The sequence below is a fragment of the Zonotrichia leucophrys genome, chromosome 1 (assembly GCF_028769735.1).
Source record: "Zonotrichia leucophrys gambelii isolate GWCS_2022_RI chromosome 1, RI_Zleu_2.0, whole genome shotgun sequence".
Taxonomy (NCBI): Eukaryota; Metazoa; Chordata; class Aves; order Passeriformes; family Passerellidae; genus Zonotrichia; species Zonotrichia leucophrys.
This window is the reverse complement of record NC_088169.1, coordinates 15,017,037-15,035,770: the sequence shown is the minus strand read 5'-3', so window position 1 is coordinate 15,035,770 and position 18,734 is coordinate 15,017,037. Positions and strand designations below refer to the sequence as shown.

Below are 18,734 nucleotides of genomic sequence, written 5' to 3'. Positions count from 1 at the left end.
AACCTGATGGTGGTTTAATTTACTCTGCCCACTCCATGTGATCTGTTTAATTTCCTTTAGTTTTTCTTTAATTCCAGGCATATTTGTGTCATTAACAATTTTTTTACTCATTTCCTGAAAGAAGAAGAGGGTCAGTATGGGATCTTGGTGTCTGGACAATGAGCATAGAGAGTCTTGTGGTGATTGTATCTTTAGATGACAACATTGTAATGTAAAGGACATGGCAGGTTTGAAAGAGAATTAATTGCAAATCCTCTCTGTGATTCAGATACTCACTGCTTCCTGTTTTCTGACTGATGCCCTCCTTTCTTTTGTGCTTGGCTGAGGCCAAATTTGTAAACCTTGCTGTCAGCCTGATGCTTTGCAATCAAAGGAACCATCGACCTCCAAAGGACTTACAAAGGACCCTCTGGTAGAAACTATTGGTGAATTTTGCTTTAGGCAGCTTGTCAGCTCTATCTATTCACTCCATCTGTGACTCTTTGTGTCTGTCCTGTTGTTTTATGTTACTCAGAGGGGACACTACTAATTTGATGTTAAAAGGATCAAATCTACTGCTCCATGTGACACAGGGAACAATTGTCTTGCAGCCTTGATATCTGAGAATAATCTCTTCAGCTGTTGTATAGTTTGGAGTTAAGATTTGACATTCCTTTTGTAACAAAACAATATCATGAGATAACATCTAATAATTTACCTCTCTCCTCCTTCCATTCCTTTCTTTCTGTGATAGAAAGATGAATTTAAACCAGACCATCTAAAAGCCAATCTCACAGAAAAGGTTTCTAAGAGGGTGAGGTGGCTCTGCCTTCACGTGCAGTTCTCACCTGGCTCTCTGGATGGAGCTCACGCTGCTTCCAAAGGAGCTCGGATTCTGAGAGAAGCGCTCAGCTCTGGGCTGTGCTGCTGTTTTCTCTCGTATCCTTACTCCTCTATTCAATTCCTTTTTTTTGTACCGTATTTGACTGTCATCTCAAATTTGCTTCAAGTATGTCTGTTAACCCCCCGAATTTTCAGTGGAATGCTCTGATAAACAAACAAACACCCCAAACAGGTTTCTGTTCTTGCCCTTTTAGTGTCTCTCATTACATTTCGCCCTCATTTGCAGAACAGAGAAATTATTCAACTGGGTGCAGCTCCAAGGGTGTCTCTGGCAAGCTCTTCAAAGGCATGTTCTGTGAATTACCCATGGCCATGTCACAGCCTCTGCAGGGATGGAGGAGAGAAGGGACACCCTTTGTTTTCCCTTACAGTGAAGGTGCAGAATGCAGCCAGCCATGGTAGCTGAATGCTATTGACATCTGTGTTTTGGCATGGTGTGCCACAGGGGAAAGGGGGAGCCCACAACTGAAACTCCATTGATGGAACTTGTGTGATGCGGACTCACTTCTTTAAAATGGTAATTTATTGCTTCTGTTCTTCAAAGGATAATTCAATGGAAGATCATCACTGACATATTAAATTATTCCCACTCCCGGGCAGGAACCATTATTTTATTAATCACTATTTTTCCTTCCTAAAATGTCCTTTGTTCTTGGGTTTAACTGGAGGCTTGACAAAAGACGTTTTTCTTAAATTCTCCAAGTCTCTTGTAAAAGATCCTCTTAGGCTATGGCACAGGAATAACTTCCTATTTGGAAGTTAGTTCTTTTGCTTTGCAGTACTATTTTTAAAGCATGGACTATAAGCCAAAAAAGAGCTTGTTTTTCCTCTAGTAAGATTTTTCTGTAACGTTATTAACCTCCTTAAGTCATGGAGCACAAATCCCAAGGTCACTGTGCAATCATTTGGCTTCTGAACTTGCCTGCTGCTTTGCTTTATTTCTAAGTTGTATATGCAACATTTGTTTTCTCCACATCTCTGAATCTGAAGACTGAGTCAAGAGGAGCACAGGAAAACATCAGAACCGTGCCTAGCTATAGGTGGCTCTCTTGGGCAGTGTTCGTTACCTTTGTTTACCCTACACGGCTTGTTCTGCTTCTTCAGAGAACTACAAAGCTCCCTAGACAACACAGTGTAATTTGGGCCTTAGGAAATCAAGGGCCATCTGTACAAGCCCTGATTTTGCAAAGTATAGGTACTTTAAAGGAGGTGGGTGTCCATGGGTTATCCCACTGAAGCCATTTGTTTTCCAGCCAGAACTTGCTGGCCCTGTCCAGCCCTGCGGTCACTTATCTGAGCCACAACCCCCTTTCTCAGTTCTCCTTGGTCTCTGTCTCCTCACAGTTGGGTGATTTCACCATGACCATGACAGTTTTACTGCTCAGAGCAGAGTCCAGGTTCTGCTTCGGACAGTGGCCAAACAGTAGCAGATGTTTAGAGATGAACTCAAGGACAGGGCGAGCATAAAGGGACACATTCCCACTGTCCTTTCCTGGCCTCTGACAAACTGCAGCTCACTTGCTTCCTGAGCCAGAAGTGGTGTCTCTGTATTTACTCATATTTTCCTCCTCTGAGTTTGTCTACTGACTTTTTGAACCCACAACAATTTTCATCATCCACAACTTCCCAAAGCAATGAGTGCCACTGCCTCACTGTTCTCTGTGGGTATAAAGAATGTCTTTTTGCTTGACTATAAAATGTCACCTTCTCCTGTGTTATGGTAGTGCAGAAACCAGAGAATCATCATCACCTGTTCTCTTTTTGTGCTCACTCTTGTGCTAAAGTCTTGGCACAGCAATACATACTGGGAGAAAGGAGCCTCCTGCTTTTCTTCACATAGCCTGTCCAAGGCATGCACTAGATACAGTTCTGAAATATAACATTTCGTTGAGATCTGAGGCAAGCCCAGACAAAAAGGGCCAGGCACCACAGCTTCAGGAGCTGAAATTAATCTTACTTAATGCCAAGCTACTTTGCACAAAGATGAAAAATCATCCAGTCTTGAAAGTGGTTACTGGGTGCTCTGCAAAAATTAGAAATGCCTTTTGAGTCTTGTGAGGTCTGTGGATCCATCCTAAGACAAATGCAAAAATATGACAGTGGAACCAGCCCTGAGACTCAGGACTTCTGATTTCAATGGCTTTTTCAAGAATGAAAGCCAACACAAAACTGATAGAACAATACTTGGTAAAAGAGAGGGATGGAGTTTCAAAACCAAAGCTTGCAAGACACCTTTTACATGTTCCTTTAAGATGACTTTATATCTTTGCTGCAAGGATGTCAGAGAACTTCACAAAGTATAAGACTGTTTCAGAGCAGTCATAGAAACTGCTACGCATACTTCAGAAGAGCTAACAAAAGCAGGGGAAATTTCCAAAGACTCTAATTGCAATTAGACACTTCAATCCTGTTCAAAAGCCTATAGGGGAGACTGCTGACTTTCTAATTTACTGGTTTTACTGGAAAGCTTGATTCAGATATTCTTGAAACAACCTTGCTATTTCTCAATTGGAGAGTGTACTTTTGTTGAGTGCCAATTAAACCTTAGCTACTCTTCTCCTTTGTGGAACTGAGCATTCTGAAATTAGGTAGTCTCTGTCTGGGTGCAAAAAATTCGAGGGCCTGGTTGCACTGTCGTAGTTGCATTGCAGGGAGCAATGAGCAAATCTCCTCCCAAGGTTGGAATGTGTTGAAGTTTGGAAAAAGCAGAGTCACATTTTAATTATTTTCTAACATGTCTGCAATTCCTTTGTGCATCACTAGGGGTTTATCTTCCTGATTTAACTAATCTTTCACAGAATCACAGCATGGCTCAGATTGGAAGGGACCACAGTGGGGTCATCTGGTCCAACCTCCCTGCTCAAGCAGGGCCATCCCAGAGCACATGGCACAGGACTGTGCCCAGATGGTTTTTGAACATCTTCAGTGAGGGAGACTCCACAGCCTCTCCAGGCAATCTGTTCCAGTGTTTGGTCACTTTCACATTGAAGAAATTCTTCCTCATGTTCAGGTGGAACTTCCTGTGCATCAGTTTCTGCCTCTTGTCCTGCTGCTTAGCACCACTGAGAAGAACATCCAAAAGGCTCCATCTTCTGACACTCTTCATTCAGATACTCAGAGGCATTGATCAAGTTCCTTCTCAGTAGTTCTTTTTTGAAGCTGAACAGCCCATTCCTCCTTTTACCATGTGCATGGACATATGAAATGATGGAGACAACTCAATAGGAAGATGTAAGGAAAGTAGATGCTTCTCAGACATGATGTAAGGGATTTGAAAATTTGTGCTGTTTACCTAGTTTAGAATTTGGTCAGGATTTTGAGGCTGCCACTTCTACACCATTCCTTAGATATCTGTTTGGAAAATGCCAATTTTTAGAGTAACATTTTTTCACCTGGAAGAAACAGAGAATGGTACTTTTCTTCTAGAGTAGAAGTGTTCCATGCTTTTCTCTGAATAAAAATAGGTCTTCACTTTCTATCAGATTAACATCCCCTTTTCTTTCTTATCCATTTTACATCAAATATTTATTTCTCATCACAAACTTTAATTTTTGAACTCTAAGAATAATCTATCACATCCTGAATTTAATTTAACCTTCACAGGAAGACCTGGCCTTCCTGGTCAGTAACCACAGGAGATGTTCTTCTCCATTGGCCAGAGCTGAAACTAATAGCCATGGCATGTTTACTTATCTCTTATCTCTGGGGTTAGATTGCTGCTGTCAGCTTCTCCCTTGTTATCTGGCTGCTGCTACTGCTCACTCAGTTGTGCAGGGATGTCAGTTCCATTAATAACCTGAGCACCGTGCAAACAGATAGTGGAAAACAGGTGAAGAGAGAGGAAATTGTATTTAACCCTGATCTCACAGCTGTCATTTTTCAGACTCAGCCATGACTACATAAGGCCAGAATGAGTGTGTGACATCAAAACACTTGTGACAAATCTCATGCTTGAAATAGGAGGGAGACAGATGGACAGACACCTGCAGATGCTCAGGGACCAGGGTGAATCTGAAGATTTTATGGCAGAAACGCAACATGAAAACATTGTTATGCTAAATGACAGAATGATTCTTCCAAAGAGCAAGAGATCTTCCACCACCCCTGGAAGTGTTGGGTTGTTTCAGCTTTAGCTTTCACTATCTTTGTTGTTTGGACAAGTGAACCTGTTTCCTGCAGAGGTACAGTTACAAAGACAGTGTAGTCCATCCCCAGCTCAGCAGTAGCAGATATGGAGGTGCAGGAGAGCAGTTCTCAGTGTGAGGAGTCTACAAGGGCGTGATCAGGGATCTGCTTGGCATTGCCTTGCTCTCTGCAATGGAAATGCATTTCTGGGCTGGGGTGATCTCCCCCTGCTGTAAATGCCCACTGAGGGGAGCTGCTGCTGACTGGGAGTGGGTGAGGAGCTCAGCAGGGCAGGGCCATGGGCTGGGACCCCACCATGGACCCTCAGTGTGGGCACTGAGCTGTACAGAACCAGGTGTGTGAGCCAGCAGCAGTTCAGCTTGCTCAGATATTGTACCAGCCACTGGGGTCTGAAGCAAAGTTGTGAGATTTTAAATGGCTTCAGGTACTGGTATTGCTGGAGTTTACCTGTAAAGGAACTATGCCTCAAGCAGCTCATCAGACTCAGGAATTTGTTCCTTTAGTGGCCTTTCAGAGGCCAGGATGCTGTGACTAAGAATAAAGGCTTCCTCAGCTGCCCTCCTTTGTGAGGGAGCTGTGAAGTGTCTTGTGCTCAGTTTTCTGCATATGGGATCATCAATGTGAAAATATCTAGATATAGCTTATTTAAAACTAAAAATATGTAAAGGTTTGGAATAGAGAGGAATTTGATCTTGAGTAGAGAGTAGAGCATTTTCTGAATATTTTTTTCTCTAAGTTCTGCAGCCTATGTATTTGATTATGTACACATCTGCTTTCCCTCCATATATTACAAGGCATGGAAAACTGAGAGTGACACACTTACTGGTACAGTGCTGGTCAGGTCCCTGTTCAAGCAAAAGGAATTCCTCCTCAGAGATAAAACATGCAAGTCATGAGTACTCCTGGTGTTTAAGTTCTCAGTCATTATTTCAGTTGGAGAAGTTAGAAATGGTCTCTACCATGTCTGGTCTCAGTTGCATCAAGACTGCGGCTGAAGCTCACTTGTGAAATGAGAAATGAAAAGGGAATTTTTCACATCCTATTCTTTATTTTTTAAAAAAGTGCTCACCAACCTTTGCTTAACCTTGAAAATGTTAAATGAATGTAAACTGATGCAGGCAGAGACTAGGGTCAGAAGTTGTCCCTTTCTGGAACAGGTTATTCAGAGTTTTGCATAAAACTGGAGAAGAAATGCTGTGGTGAATCATATCCGATGCAGTTATGATGGGAGAGAGCTTCCTCACCCTCTCCTGATCTCTGAGCCTGCCCCTCTCAATGTCCAGTGCCAAAGATCTCAGCACACAGTGGTTTTTTGGGTCCCTGTGAACTTTCATTTTGCTAGCACAGTGGGTTTTCTTAAGCCTGCTGCTTGCCCTGAGCTAAAACAAAACAGCAGAAAAGATTTTTTGATTAAAGTGAGTGTGTTTCTAGCAAGAGGTGACATGAAAATGGGAGTATGAATCAACTCATGAGGTGCTCTGGGGGTGAGCAGTGAAGGAGTTCCTTCACTTTCAGAAAGGAATTTGTATAGAAAACTGAATATAATAATTTTTGCAGCTCACCAATGTGACAAAGACCAACCAAAGGTGGCTTTTTAATTTTTTTAATTTTTATTTAAATTTGGAGCTGGGGAATGTGTTTGGTTGTTTGATTTTCAGAGACAACTATATTGGAAAACATGGAATGTTGCCTAAAAATAAAGGCAGGAGAAGTATGGTTTTTTACAGTGCTAAGTAAGAGTCCAAGCCTAGCTTGGCATGAGTCCTACCAAAGGCAGCTTAGCAGCACATACAGTGGGATATGTATCTATATCTGTATCTATATCAGCATGATAGTAATGACAGTCTGTGCCTTCAGAGCACAGCACATTCGTTTCTGGCTTGTTTGAAGTGCAGCTGAAAGAGCCCCCAGCTCTGCACACACCCTGGTGCAGTCATGCCCCAAGTGATCCCCAGGGGTGCAGGCAGGAATCCAGTGCAGAACCCGCACACCGGAGCTGAGCTGTCACTGCTGGCGGTGCCTCAGCTGAGTCATTCTGCATATCTGGGCATCATCCTTTCTTCTGGCCCATGGGCACAAGTCCAGCTCCACTGAGAATCCCAAGACCCTTAAAACTCACCCAGGTACTTTGGACAGGAATAGTTGTCAGTTAAACATATCTTGTGTCAGGAACTCAATTGTGCTGGTCTGCAGTATAAGTGCACTTATATCTTCAAAGATGAAATTATTTTCTGTGTGCCACAAAGAAAGGTATTGCAGATATGATATTCTGTTTGTGAAGGACAGAATATATGTCTCTTCTGTGTATAAGATAATGGAATCATGCTAATTGTCACACAGAGGTTGCAAGTGGACAATGAAATTAAAATAAAATTTTAAGAATTTTTTTCCTCAGCTAAATTAAAGCAAAGTTGGCAGCAGAATGAGTTTCTGGTGGAAGGAGAAAAAATGACTGAGTCTATTAATTGTAGTGTTGCATTGAACTGAGGAGTTGTCCTTATGAAACTATCACAGTCAATTAGAATGTTTATAGAAGTAAGACTGAAATAAAGATCTAATTTCACACCTTCTCTGACTTTGTCCAGTTCTATTGCTTAAAAAAACTAAAATTAATGTGGGATTAGTTCAAACTGAAAAGTTAATTCCAGTGAAACTTTTGTCACAGTGCTTGAACCAATGACTGAATCTTTGTATTCCAGAGAGCCAGAATAGATTTAGAATAGGAAAGAGTAGCACTGATGTACATTGTTGCTTTTTCTGACTCTTTTGTCCATGGCAATCCTACTAAACTTTTAGATGCTTTAAACTTTATGGTATATAATAATAATATTGTCTTGCTGAATAGTAGATATTAATACTGAACATATAATCTCAATGAACACTTGTCTTAGGAATTGCTGTGTCCCTTTTCTTCTCAGTTTCCTAGGATTATAAGGTATGGTATGGTATGGTATGGTATGGTATGGTATGGTATGGTATGGTATGGTATGGTATGGTATTTTTAAGTGTACTAAATAGTATTGTCTTGTCAGTAAGTTTTTTGAGTGAGGCTTTGGTTTCAAAAGCTCTTTCAGAGAAGGAGGTAACTACTGTATCACATAACCCGTCTCCACTTTGTCACATCATGTGTCCCCAGCACTTGGCTTGTAAGAGGTCCAGAACTTGTTGGGTCTTCATGTGGTGATTGTGTGACTCAGCTCAGTGACGTGGCTGGGGAAAAGCTTGGTTAAATTTCTACTCTGTTATGGGTGTGTTGGGTGGTCCCACAGAGAGGAGTGTCGAGGAGCTGAGGCAGCCTTTGGAGGCTGTGGGTGCAGGCAGCATGAGAACAGCTATGGACAGAGCTGAGAGGAGTGGGGAAGAAGGACAAGGACTAGGACTTTTTTTTGGCATCACAAATTTGTTAAATGGACTCAGCTACTTTTGGGACCATAATGTGTATTTAACTGAAAGCAATTGTATGTGTACATGGGTGTCATTATTCACACAAGTCACTCGATTATTTATTTTACTTTTTCTTTGACCTTGGCCTCAAGCTATTACAAAGATGGAAGATAGCTGCGTTTTCTGCCTTCATTATTTTAGCAAATATTTTAGAGCATTCAAAACAATTATTGTAATACAGAGGGGATGGTTATGGTGCAGTGTGAAGTAGTGATATGTGAATTGTTATTAATTAAGCACCAGTTCTTGAAAAGTCTACACAGCTTCTATTATTGTGACAAAACAAAATGAGGACAGTTATGCAACAAAAAGAGGACCGTTAAGTTTTAGAAATAAATAATGATAATCTGTATTCTTGAGTATGCACTAGACAGTTCACTGCAGATCAAGTACTGTTAAAAATTGTCATTTCAGGCCAAGTGTTCATGTTTGAGTTGCCACTTCACTTTCCATTGTAGCTGACAATGTGAAAATCCCTGATATTTCACTTTCCCACAAAGGAAATACTGTGTGTCATTAGGGTGAGCTCAATCCATCTCTCACTCAAGTCAGTAGTGATTTCCTGCTGACCTCTGTAGGATTGGCTTTAGCCCTGTGATGGAACTTTCCTGTGTTTTGCCAAGATCCACCACTCTATTTTCCTATTTTTTCCATATGTAAACCTTAGATAGATGCAGTGATATTTATGCAGCAGTATTACCAGATGGCTCTTGAATCATCTGTTCTCAATGAAAAATTAAAAGACTGGGCACATATATAAAGGCTGAATTAATCTTTGTAATTAAATGGAACATTACTTTGCCATGAATGATTTTAGCTTTCACAATGTATTTCATGCTAATTTTTCAGTGAACTGTAATTGTATTAATTTTTTATATATTTAGAAGCTTAAAAATGATCTTCACAAAGTTATTGAGTAAGTTAATATACAGAAGATCTCTGTCAGACTCATAAAACTTTGTTGTGAGATATATGTTTTGTTTTGTTTTCTCTTTACAGTAAAATATGTCAGTACTTAGTGTTGTATAAAATATCCAAGTCATACTCTGAGAGGCAAAAAGGCTCTCAGGATGCTCACATGCTTGGTTGTCAAGTGAGAATTTGAATAGGCTGGGAACTAGGCTTCTTTGGAGCACTGAAACACGTGTGCATCCCCACGTTGGCAGGTTGTTAAGCAGAGTGAAAGCTCCTTTATTATCTTGTCTGTGTAGTAAAATGACTCGCAATGCTCTGCCTGTGACAGAAAGACACTGATGGTAAAATCCTGGCTGTGTTGAAGTCAGTGGGGAAACTTCCATGCACAAGGAGTGGTGGAATAGTCCCACTCTGGCTCCTCTGCCTCAGAGCCTGCTCTCCCTGGCTGCTGGGATAGGAAGGAGTTGTTATGACTTACCCTGAAGCACCCTGCAGCATTGAGTTTCCTTAATTTACCCAGCAGCCCAACTCAGCTGAGTGCGTAATGATGCCTGGGGGAAGCACCCCAGCGCCTCTTTTCTTCCTGCACACATGGCTGTTTAATATGCAAATTAGAGAGAGGAGTGAAATGAGCCTTTAAACCATAAAAAGTTGTGCATGGTGGATTTATGGGGGATTCATGTGCAACTGCCACATGGCTGGTTCCTGTACATTTGTCACATTTCATTTGACTCCCTGTGCTTGCCTCCTGGAAGGCTGCTCTCTTATACATACTTTTAATCCTATCAAGGGGAAAATAATGACATCATTATCAAAGACTAAGCAAGCTGTAGAAGAGTTTTCTACTTCCTTGTGCTATATAAATAAGGAATCTCCCAACTGCTGTTAAATATTACACAAGTGAACAGAAAAATAGGCACAGAAACAAAACTTCCAACATGCAAATTTAGAAACCTGCTCCCAGTGTGATACTTTCTAACTTTTCAGTTGTGTAAATAAATTGTGCTGCGCTCTGCTGAAAAGGTTTGCACCTGATGCAAAGCTTCTAGGAGGAATCCCAGTCAGAGGAATTCCCAAGGACTTCAGAATGCTTCCTATGTTCTCTCATGAGTTTTACTTCGGCTATAGGAAACAGTTTATCTAACCAAGAGCCAAACATCCTTCACTGTCAGCATCAGCTTTGTCTGTCTTACTTGCTCAGATCTCTAAACCACACATATTGTGGTAATGCCTTTTATTTAACAAATGCAATAATATAACATTTCCCCCTTATCTGCATATCTATTTGGCTATCTATCATCTATCTGTCTGTTTGTCTATCTATTTATCTGTCTGTCTATCTATCTATCTCACAGAATACAGTCAGCTTTAGACATACAAAGCATCAAAATACTAAAAGCAGCATTACCTTTTGAGGTTATTTCCAAAATCTCAAGATACGCTCTGTTATTTACTAGGGTTTTCTATAGACTTTATAGAAAATCTCCATAGTGTTTGACTATTTTATTCTCATGCTTAGATATCTCAGTCTCACTACATCAAATGTGACAGTCAGAAAGCAAATGATGAACTCATGCAGAACATTTGAGATCCACCTGATTTGTTTAAGTAGCTGACTTAGTAGAAATTAAAACTATTGAGTTTTGCTTTTTCCTTTTCCAAAGCTAGTTTTAACTAGTATTGAAACATGGGAAATGATAAAGGAAATTTTCTGTTTTCTTGCAAAGTTCAGTCAGTTGGACCCAACAACACCACCAGGAAAAATTTAGACACTCTTGATTACATACAAACTTGCAGATGAATCGTGCTCCCTTTCTGGCTTTTTGTTCTCCCTCCCCATCACAGCCTTTAAAATATCATGAAAACTGCTGAACCTTCTGGCAAAGTGAGGAAACATTCTGTTGAGAGTTAATTTGGCTCATTTCATATTTTCCATTCAGCATTTTTCTTCCATTGCTTTTTTTATTACTAGGGCAATTTGCATGACAATGGGATCTTTCTTGCTTAAGAGATTGTCTGCTCCTGCTGCTAATTTCCTACCTGAAGTTGTTATCTTCTGTTTGTGACATCTTAATTATCTCAACCACAATTAATTGTGATGTCACAAATGGAGGATTATGACTTTGGGTTGGAAGTGAGATTGAGAAATTGAAGGAGTTTGAAGTAGAAAAGAGGCTTTTCTTCTTGAAAAATAAAAGAGGAGACAGGATGACTTTGGTTAAATGGCAGCAATCCTCCATCACCTTTTTTCTGAAAGTTGTGAAACAGCTGGTTTTACGTTTTGCTGTATAGGAGGCCCTGCTGTATTGAGATGCTGTGAAGTGGGAGAAGGGGAAAGGCTGCGTAGAGGAAGGGAAATCTTCCCTTAAGCAGTCAGTCTCTGAAGCAAAAAGGAATAAAAGTTATTGGACCCTAAAAAAGACCAGACCCTGCTCATAGAGAGCAGAATGCAGGATTGGTACGGTTGTACATGGTTTAAAGGCCAATCATTTATTGTTTTTCATATCTTGCAATATTCATTTGAGTTTTGACATCAGAGTCTGATGACCACAGAGGAGCATTTTTTGAATGGAGGGAATTCCAATGACTTATGGAGAAATTATATTCAGCATCATGAAAATACAAAAAATGAAAGTTTTGTGCTAACCTAGTCCATCATAGCTGTAATTTATCCTATGGACTTGTCACATTTCACTTCTTGGTATGTCATCTTCTCTTTTTGTGTACCTGTGCTTTTCTTCTGGAAACTTGTTCCCACAGAGATTCTGGGTGTCTGAGTGGCCTCCTGGTGGTTTTGTGGGGACATTACCAAGGCCGTTTATAAACTCACACCATGATGTACAAAGTGAGAATACTCATCTGCAGCTACTTCACACTGGACTATTTGCACAGGTTGTGCATAAACGCTGGGACCAAATCACAACTGAAAGAGGATTAATGAAAATTGAAGTGTCTTATTTTAACACCTCTACTGGCATTAGGGAAAGAGCAAAGACTGCAAAGAAAGGGAGGGAAACTGGATAACTACACACAGACCAGTCCTGTGGTTTTCAGAAAGTACAGTGTCCTTGAGAACACGACCCATCCTCAGGTGCAAATGGAAGTGGCCCTCAGTGGAAACACCAGGCTGCACTTGCTGGGATCAAGCTTCATTCACATCTGTGCATCAAATCTGTTTGAGCAGTTGGATGTGTACCAGCTACTGTGCCATAGCAAAACAGGCCATTTCCTGTTGTCCTTTGGAAAACAGTGTACAAACAGGCATTTGACCATCTGATTAGCACAAAACCCTGTGGGGAAAATCAGCTGTTAAGGTTTTGCACTCAGACACGTCGCTGTAAGTACGCAAGAGCTCTGCAGGCAGTGACAGACCCACTGTGATAATCTGACAGCAGAATCTGGACCCTCTGCCTTGTGATGCCGAGCTCATTTGTGGCACCAAGTTTACCTTGTAGGCAGGTTGCTTTGAAGTTACATTAGGATGTCTCCAGGAAAGCATAATAATACCAAGTGGAAACTGAGCAAGAAAGAAAAAAAGCTTTATGCTGAGAAGTGGTTTTGTCTGTCAAAACTTTTTTTCTTCTTTTTCTTTTTCAAAGGCAAAAGCAGTTATGGCGAAAGTTGGGTACCCTCAGTTTATAATGAATGACACATATATTAATGAAGACATCAAAACAGTAAGTGTCAGGCTTGCAGCTTTATTCATTTATTGCAGCCATTCTTTGCTCTGTTTTGCTGCTGTCTAAAGTCAAAGCTAGTCTTTTGTTTGGCATGCTTACTTGGTTATTTTTATTTTAGTTTTGAAGTGTGCTAGCACTAAATTTTATCTAAATAGTCAATGCTGTTATATCTAAGTGAGATCATGAGGCCTGCTGGGAGTAAATTCTGTCTGGGTGAAAAGAACCTTCCTGCTATTAAGCATTTTAAAGGTTAAGCATACGCTGTAATGATTTTGCATTTAGTTATAAAAATGGACCGTACCAAAAGCATTTTTTCTCAAAATAATGATTTTCAAAAAGCCTAATGCAATTTACCTCACAATATCACAATTTAGGATGCCTTATATAAGTTCTCCTCATATCTACAGGCTATGAATTTAATTCACAATTGATGCTTGTAATCATGCCAGGATGTCCTAACCAATGTATAGGCCTATTGTGCTGCCTGCTGGACAATGATACTGTGGGGGGACTCCTTCCTGCCCCAGTACCTGTTCAGCCTAACTAAGGCAGGAAGGCAAATGATTAATAATAATAACAATATATTTTACTACTTTCCAACTGTGGCGTGCATTTGATGAATTGTATTACTGAAAGTCACAGGCAAACCAGAAATACAAGTTCAATCCTGAAGCAGTAAAATACAAGAGCCATCATCATCATTGCCAGAGCACCTGAACAAACACTAAATAGAGAACCATGTCCACCAGCCTAGTCCTTGTCCAGGGAAGCTGTAGGGTGAGATGATACAGTGAAAACAGTGCAATGAGACAGAGCATGTGACCAAGTCTATCACTCAGTGTATGGCATTATTTGCTCAGATAAATGGCAATGGCTGGTGAAAAATACTGGTTAATCATGGTTGCAAACCCAAAGTTTACATCTGAAGAGCAACTTCCTCACAAATCCTAGAATTGTTTTAAATTGATGAAAGGGATTTATAACCTATTAACATCCCTTTTCCTTGCCTGCTTAGTTTTGTGTGTGTGAATGCAATTAGATTTGGAAACTTATGGAAGCATGGAGTCCTATGGCTGTAAATATTTAATGGGGTAGAACTCTCAGAAGGCACAGAATATGAAGTATTTTTTATAAAATGTAAAGCAAACTGAAAAAGGGACTTCATTACATTGTTGGAAGTGGTTTTAAAATGCACTTTTAAAAATAAAAGTAAGCCTACTTCCTCCTGGGAAAGAGGCTCTCTTAATAATAGCCATGGAAATGTGCAGTCTGCAATGCACTGTTGGGTGCTTATGATTCCTTCAGCAGCACTCTGCACAATGAAGAGTTTTCCCAGTGTTCCAGACCCTTGTGCAGATCTGTTCAGCCAATGTTTTTTTTAACTAAGCTCATAAAATATTTATTCTTCCTACCAAGTGTGAAAATTTTACTTGCTTTGATAATCACAAAAAAAAAATAGGTAATTATCTTGTATAAAATAAAAGTTCTGCTTGTTTTATGTCAGCTTTTGTTTCTTTGGACATGCTTTAAAAATATCTGTGCTTTCTTGGTACAGCTGAAGTTTACAGAAAGTGATTATTTTGGCAATGTATTGCAAACTCGCAAATATGCAGCCCAATCTGATTTCTACTGGCTTAGAAAAGAAGTTCCAAAAACAGAGTGAGTAGACAAAAGGCAAATTTACATAATCTTCTAACGATATTTTAATTTGTTATTATTTAATTTATATATTAAATACTGTTATATATTAAGTTTTAATAGAATTATGTTAACAGCAATGTATTATGCCACAAAAAGCCTATGGGCAAACTCTCATTATTCAGAAACTCCTGTGAATTTTCTTTTTGAAGGTATCCCTGTTCATATGCAGAGTAGTCATGTGCTTGAAGCTCAAACTTAATTTAATGAAAAAAGGGGTAATTGAATTGCAATTAAAAATGGATTATGTCTCTTGGTCACAGTTTGAGTTTGAAATGGTACAGTGGGGATTTATGAACTGAATTCTGTAGGAATGAAATCATAGTAAGAGATAATGCTATTATTAGAAATACAAATCAGCATTGTTACTTACCTGCTGTTGATAGCAATGATACAGAATGAAACATAATTTACTCTACGTATGTTATTCTTATTTATTTGTAAACATAAGAGTGCAGATTGTGTTACAAACTTTCATAAAATACATAAGAGAATCATTCTCTTTTCTTACTGGTGGGTAATCAAATCCTTTAAATGCAAATTAAAACCTAAGCAGAACTTAATTAGTCTAATCATGCTACTTAAAAATGACTTCTTCTACACACAGACTTTGAAATCAGTGCCAGTGCTTAGCTCCAGTGGTTTTATTTCCTTAGGATTCCAGAAACCCTGCTCAAACTGAACCATGCCTTTTTCTGGGGGTGGCTCTGTGCTGTCCATGAGGCAGGAGGACAAACTAAGGTTGCTCATGGTTGAAGTGCTTTAATTTGGCCCTGTGTGTTCAAGGTGTCATTTATAGCTTAGCTTTAATTGTGAATTTTACCTTCTCATCACAGCTTTCTCTGACATGGCGCTGGTCAGCCCTGGGGTATGATTTTAGGGGTATGACCATGATGGTGTGTTCTGTTCAGGGCAGCAGTTCCAAGAGAGCAGTGGAACAGCCCTGGCCTCTCTATAGCACTGGCCAGCCTTGGGGCAGCCAGCACTGGTGCAGCACCTGTAGACTCTTGGCACAATGGGAAAGTTCTCCTGAGGGGAAATCAAGTGGCAGGCAGCCCCTGAGTCCAGGACTCTAGTCTGAGAGCTGTCACATGGGTATGCTTAAAAAATGAAAGTGTTATCCAATTGCCCTCTACAAGATTGAACCCTTCTCATGCCTGTCTTACCCTCTTATTCCCAGGACTACATAATAGCCAGCCCCTCATCACCTTTGTAGCTCTTTTCTTGTCAGCCCTCAGAGCACATTCAGGCCTGGGGATGCCAGTTTGATTTCTGGTCCCTTCCCTTTGTTAGCACAGCGATTTCCTCTGCCTTCTGCAGGGCTGGAGGTAATCTCACCTGAGCCCTGGCAGGGAGGGATAATTAGGGCTCCTGCTGGGATATTATTCTGTCTCTGCAACTGTTCAGTGGTAGAAAAGGGCTCTGAAAGTGGTGTCACTCTGCCTGCTGAGGCACACCAAGGCACAGAGTCATTGCTGCCTCCAGAAATTTTTAAAAAATTTATTTAAATAAACCAATAACTCCCACTTACCAGTTTAAGTCATGTCAAACCTGGCCTCAAAAATATCAGCCACTTTTTAGCTACTTCCCACTTTTAAATCATCATACTTCACTGCTTTCTGATGCTTTTACTTTTCTTTTTTTCCTCCCATTTTTCTGTTTTCGTTTTTTAAACTTTTACATTTCATATAACTCCACAGAATTTTTGATGAGGCTTGGTGCTATGTTAATAGCTAATTACCCTTGGGTTTTTGTTTCTATTTGCTTCATTTCTTCTTTTCCCTAGTTTAGTAGCTTTTAGCATAACATTTATATTTCAAGATAGATATTATAAGATCATCAAAGTTGTGGACCAAAAAAGATAAATAAGAAAATTAGTGTTTAAGGAAATAAAATAAAAGTTGCTAAAATAATATTATACCCAAAAGGTAAAACACTATATTCTTTTAGCAAATAGTCCATGTTTCTCAATAATTATTTCAAACTGGAATCACTTTCCTCAGCTAAATGTGAAATTAAAATGATAGTTCAATCAAAGCACCAGGGAAAGACCATCAGGGGATAGACAGAGATGAGAGATACAAGACAAAGCAGCTGGATAAAACAAGGGGGAATATGGATAACTGTGGGAACCCAGGACATCTCTCTGGCTGTCCTGAGCAGCCAAGACCCCTGCCAGGGGGCTCAGAAGCCCTGGCATGGAGCCCAAAACACCTGTGGGTTTGATTATGATCCATGGAGCAAATTACCAACCTTCTATGAAGATCAGCAAGCCACAACAGTTTAGGTAGAATAATAGTGAAGTTATCACAGGGTGGAAAAGTAGATTTTGGGGTTTCTGGAACAGGGGTTCAGGAGGCAAGATGGAGGGATCTGGACGTGTCCAGCCTTTCTTCTTCCTCTTCTTGGCCTCCATCTTCTGCTGTGATGTTGGCACTTTTAGATTGGTCTAGAGTAGAAGCTCACTGTCTAACATAGGTGATGGGTATTGGAAAGTAATTGTAAACATTGTACACGTAGTTTTTAGTATAAAGACATAACACCGCCCTGGGGCAGGCAGAGTGCCTGGAACTGCCCTGCTGGACGGACCTCGGCTGGGCAGGAGAAATTTTTTTATAGATAAGATACAATAAACAACCTGAGACTGAGAACTGAAGAGCTCTGACTCATTCTTCAAGCGCTTGGGCTGGGAAAAGAAACTTTTTACATTCTCAGGGTCACAATGACCTAAATATCCCGAGTGATAACAAAGTAGAGAAGAATTGTTTTGGAAATTCAACATTTTTTAATTAAAAAAAAAAAAGAAGGAAAAAAAAACCCTAAATCAGGAGTAATTATAAAAATCTTTGTTCTCTTTTCTGTTCCCTCCATCCCTGGCATTTATCTGCCTGACAGGAGAGGGGAACTCAGATGAGCTCTCATTGCTCAGGGCATGGGTGATGTGCCACACCCAGCCCTACTGGCACCTGAAAGCTGTGACAGGGCTCTGGGGTGCTGGAGCTGCCTCTCCTGCCAGTCCTGGGGCCAGGCTCCCCTGGGGACACCACAGCTCTGGGAGGTGTCACTTGTGCTCAACACCAGCCCTTGTGCCAGCTGCCATCCTCACAGCTGGCTGGGGAGGCGACTGTCACCTGCACAGCTGGCTCTCTCCAACAAGAAATAGGTGCTCAGGTATCAGCAGAGAGAAAAATGAAAGGGATTTGTGCAGGAGCTGAGGAATGTGGTGCACAAACCAGCCCAGGTTAGGTTGAGAGGGCTCAGTGGAGAGTCTGGAAGGAGCAGTGTGGGAAGGTGGGCACCAGGTGTGAGGACCATCATCATAAGCCTGGTGAGATACAGCTGCAGCAGAGGGAAGTGAAAAGCAGTGCAGGGATAAATGGTGGCATGGGAAGGGAAAAATTAAGGAGAGTCAGGGTTTAGTTGCATTTGCCTATCCTTCTATGGAGTCACACACATTCATACTTACAAATATCCATGTGTGTGTGTACAAACACATGCCTGCACCTTTTAATCAGAGACAGACTCTGTCCTTCTTAACGCTGATATCATACTTGCAAATAACAAAGCATCAGAGGACTTCTTGGCCCACCACTTCATTATTATCCATCTTTCTCCTTTGAAGTCAGCTCATAATCTAAGATTTTTAGACTTGGCCAAATCTTTCTCCATTTTTCACTAGACTTTCAGAGCTGGGGATGTAGATGTCTGGTGTCCCAATAACAGGATACAAAGGAAGGATGCTATGAGAGGATTCTGAGGTCTCCTCCAGGACTTATCCTTATTTTTCTTGACCATACAGTATTGTGTGCAAGCCCTGGCTCTTGGTTTGCCACAAGGGAGGGCAGCTCTCAGAGGTTCTGGATTGGATACTTCTAAGGATGATGTAAAAGCTCCTTCTGAAAAAGGGAAAAGCAGCCATCAAAAACACTGAGCAGGCTGCTGTCTGTTGGAGAGATGATGCTGGAAATA

General features: G+C 40.6%; 1 protein-coding gene across 1 annotated transcript in view; it reads left to right on the top strand.

The window, feature by feature from the left end:
• Positions 1-18,734, top strand: part of PHEX (phosphate regulating endopeptidase X-linked) — a 94,984-nt gene that overhangs the window by 48,348 nt on the left and 27,902 nt on the right. The window contains exons 13-14 of the mRNA XM_064707258.1: positions 12,987-13,064; positions 14,623-14,726. Coding sequence (XP_064563328.1) covers positions 12,987-13,064; positions 14,623-14,726 — 182 coding nt within the window. The remainder of the gene's footprint in view (positions 1-12,986; positions 13,065-14,622; positions 14,727-18,734) is intronic.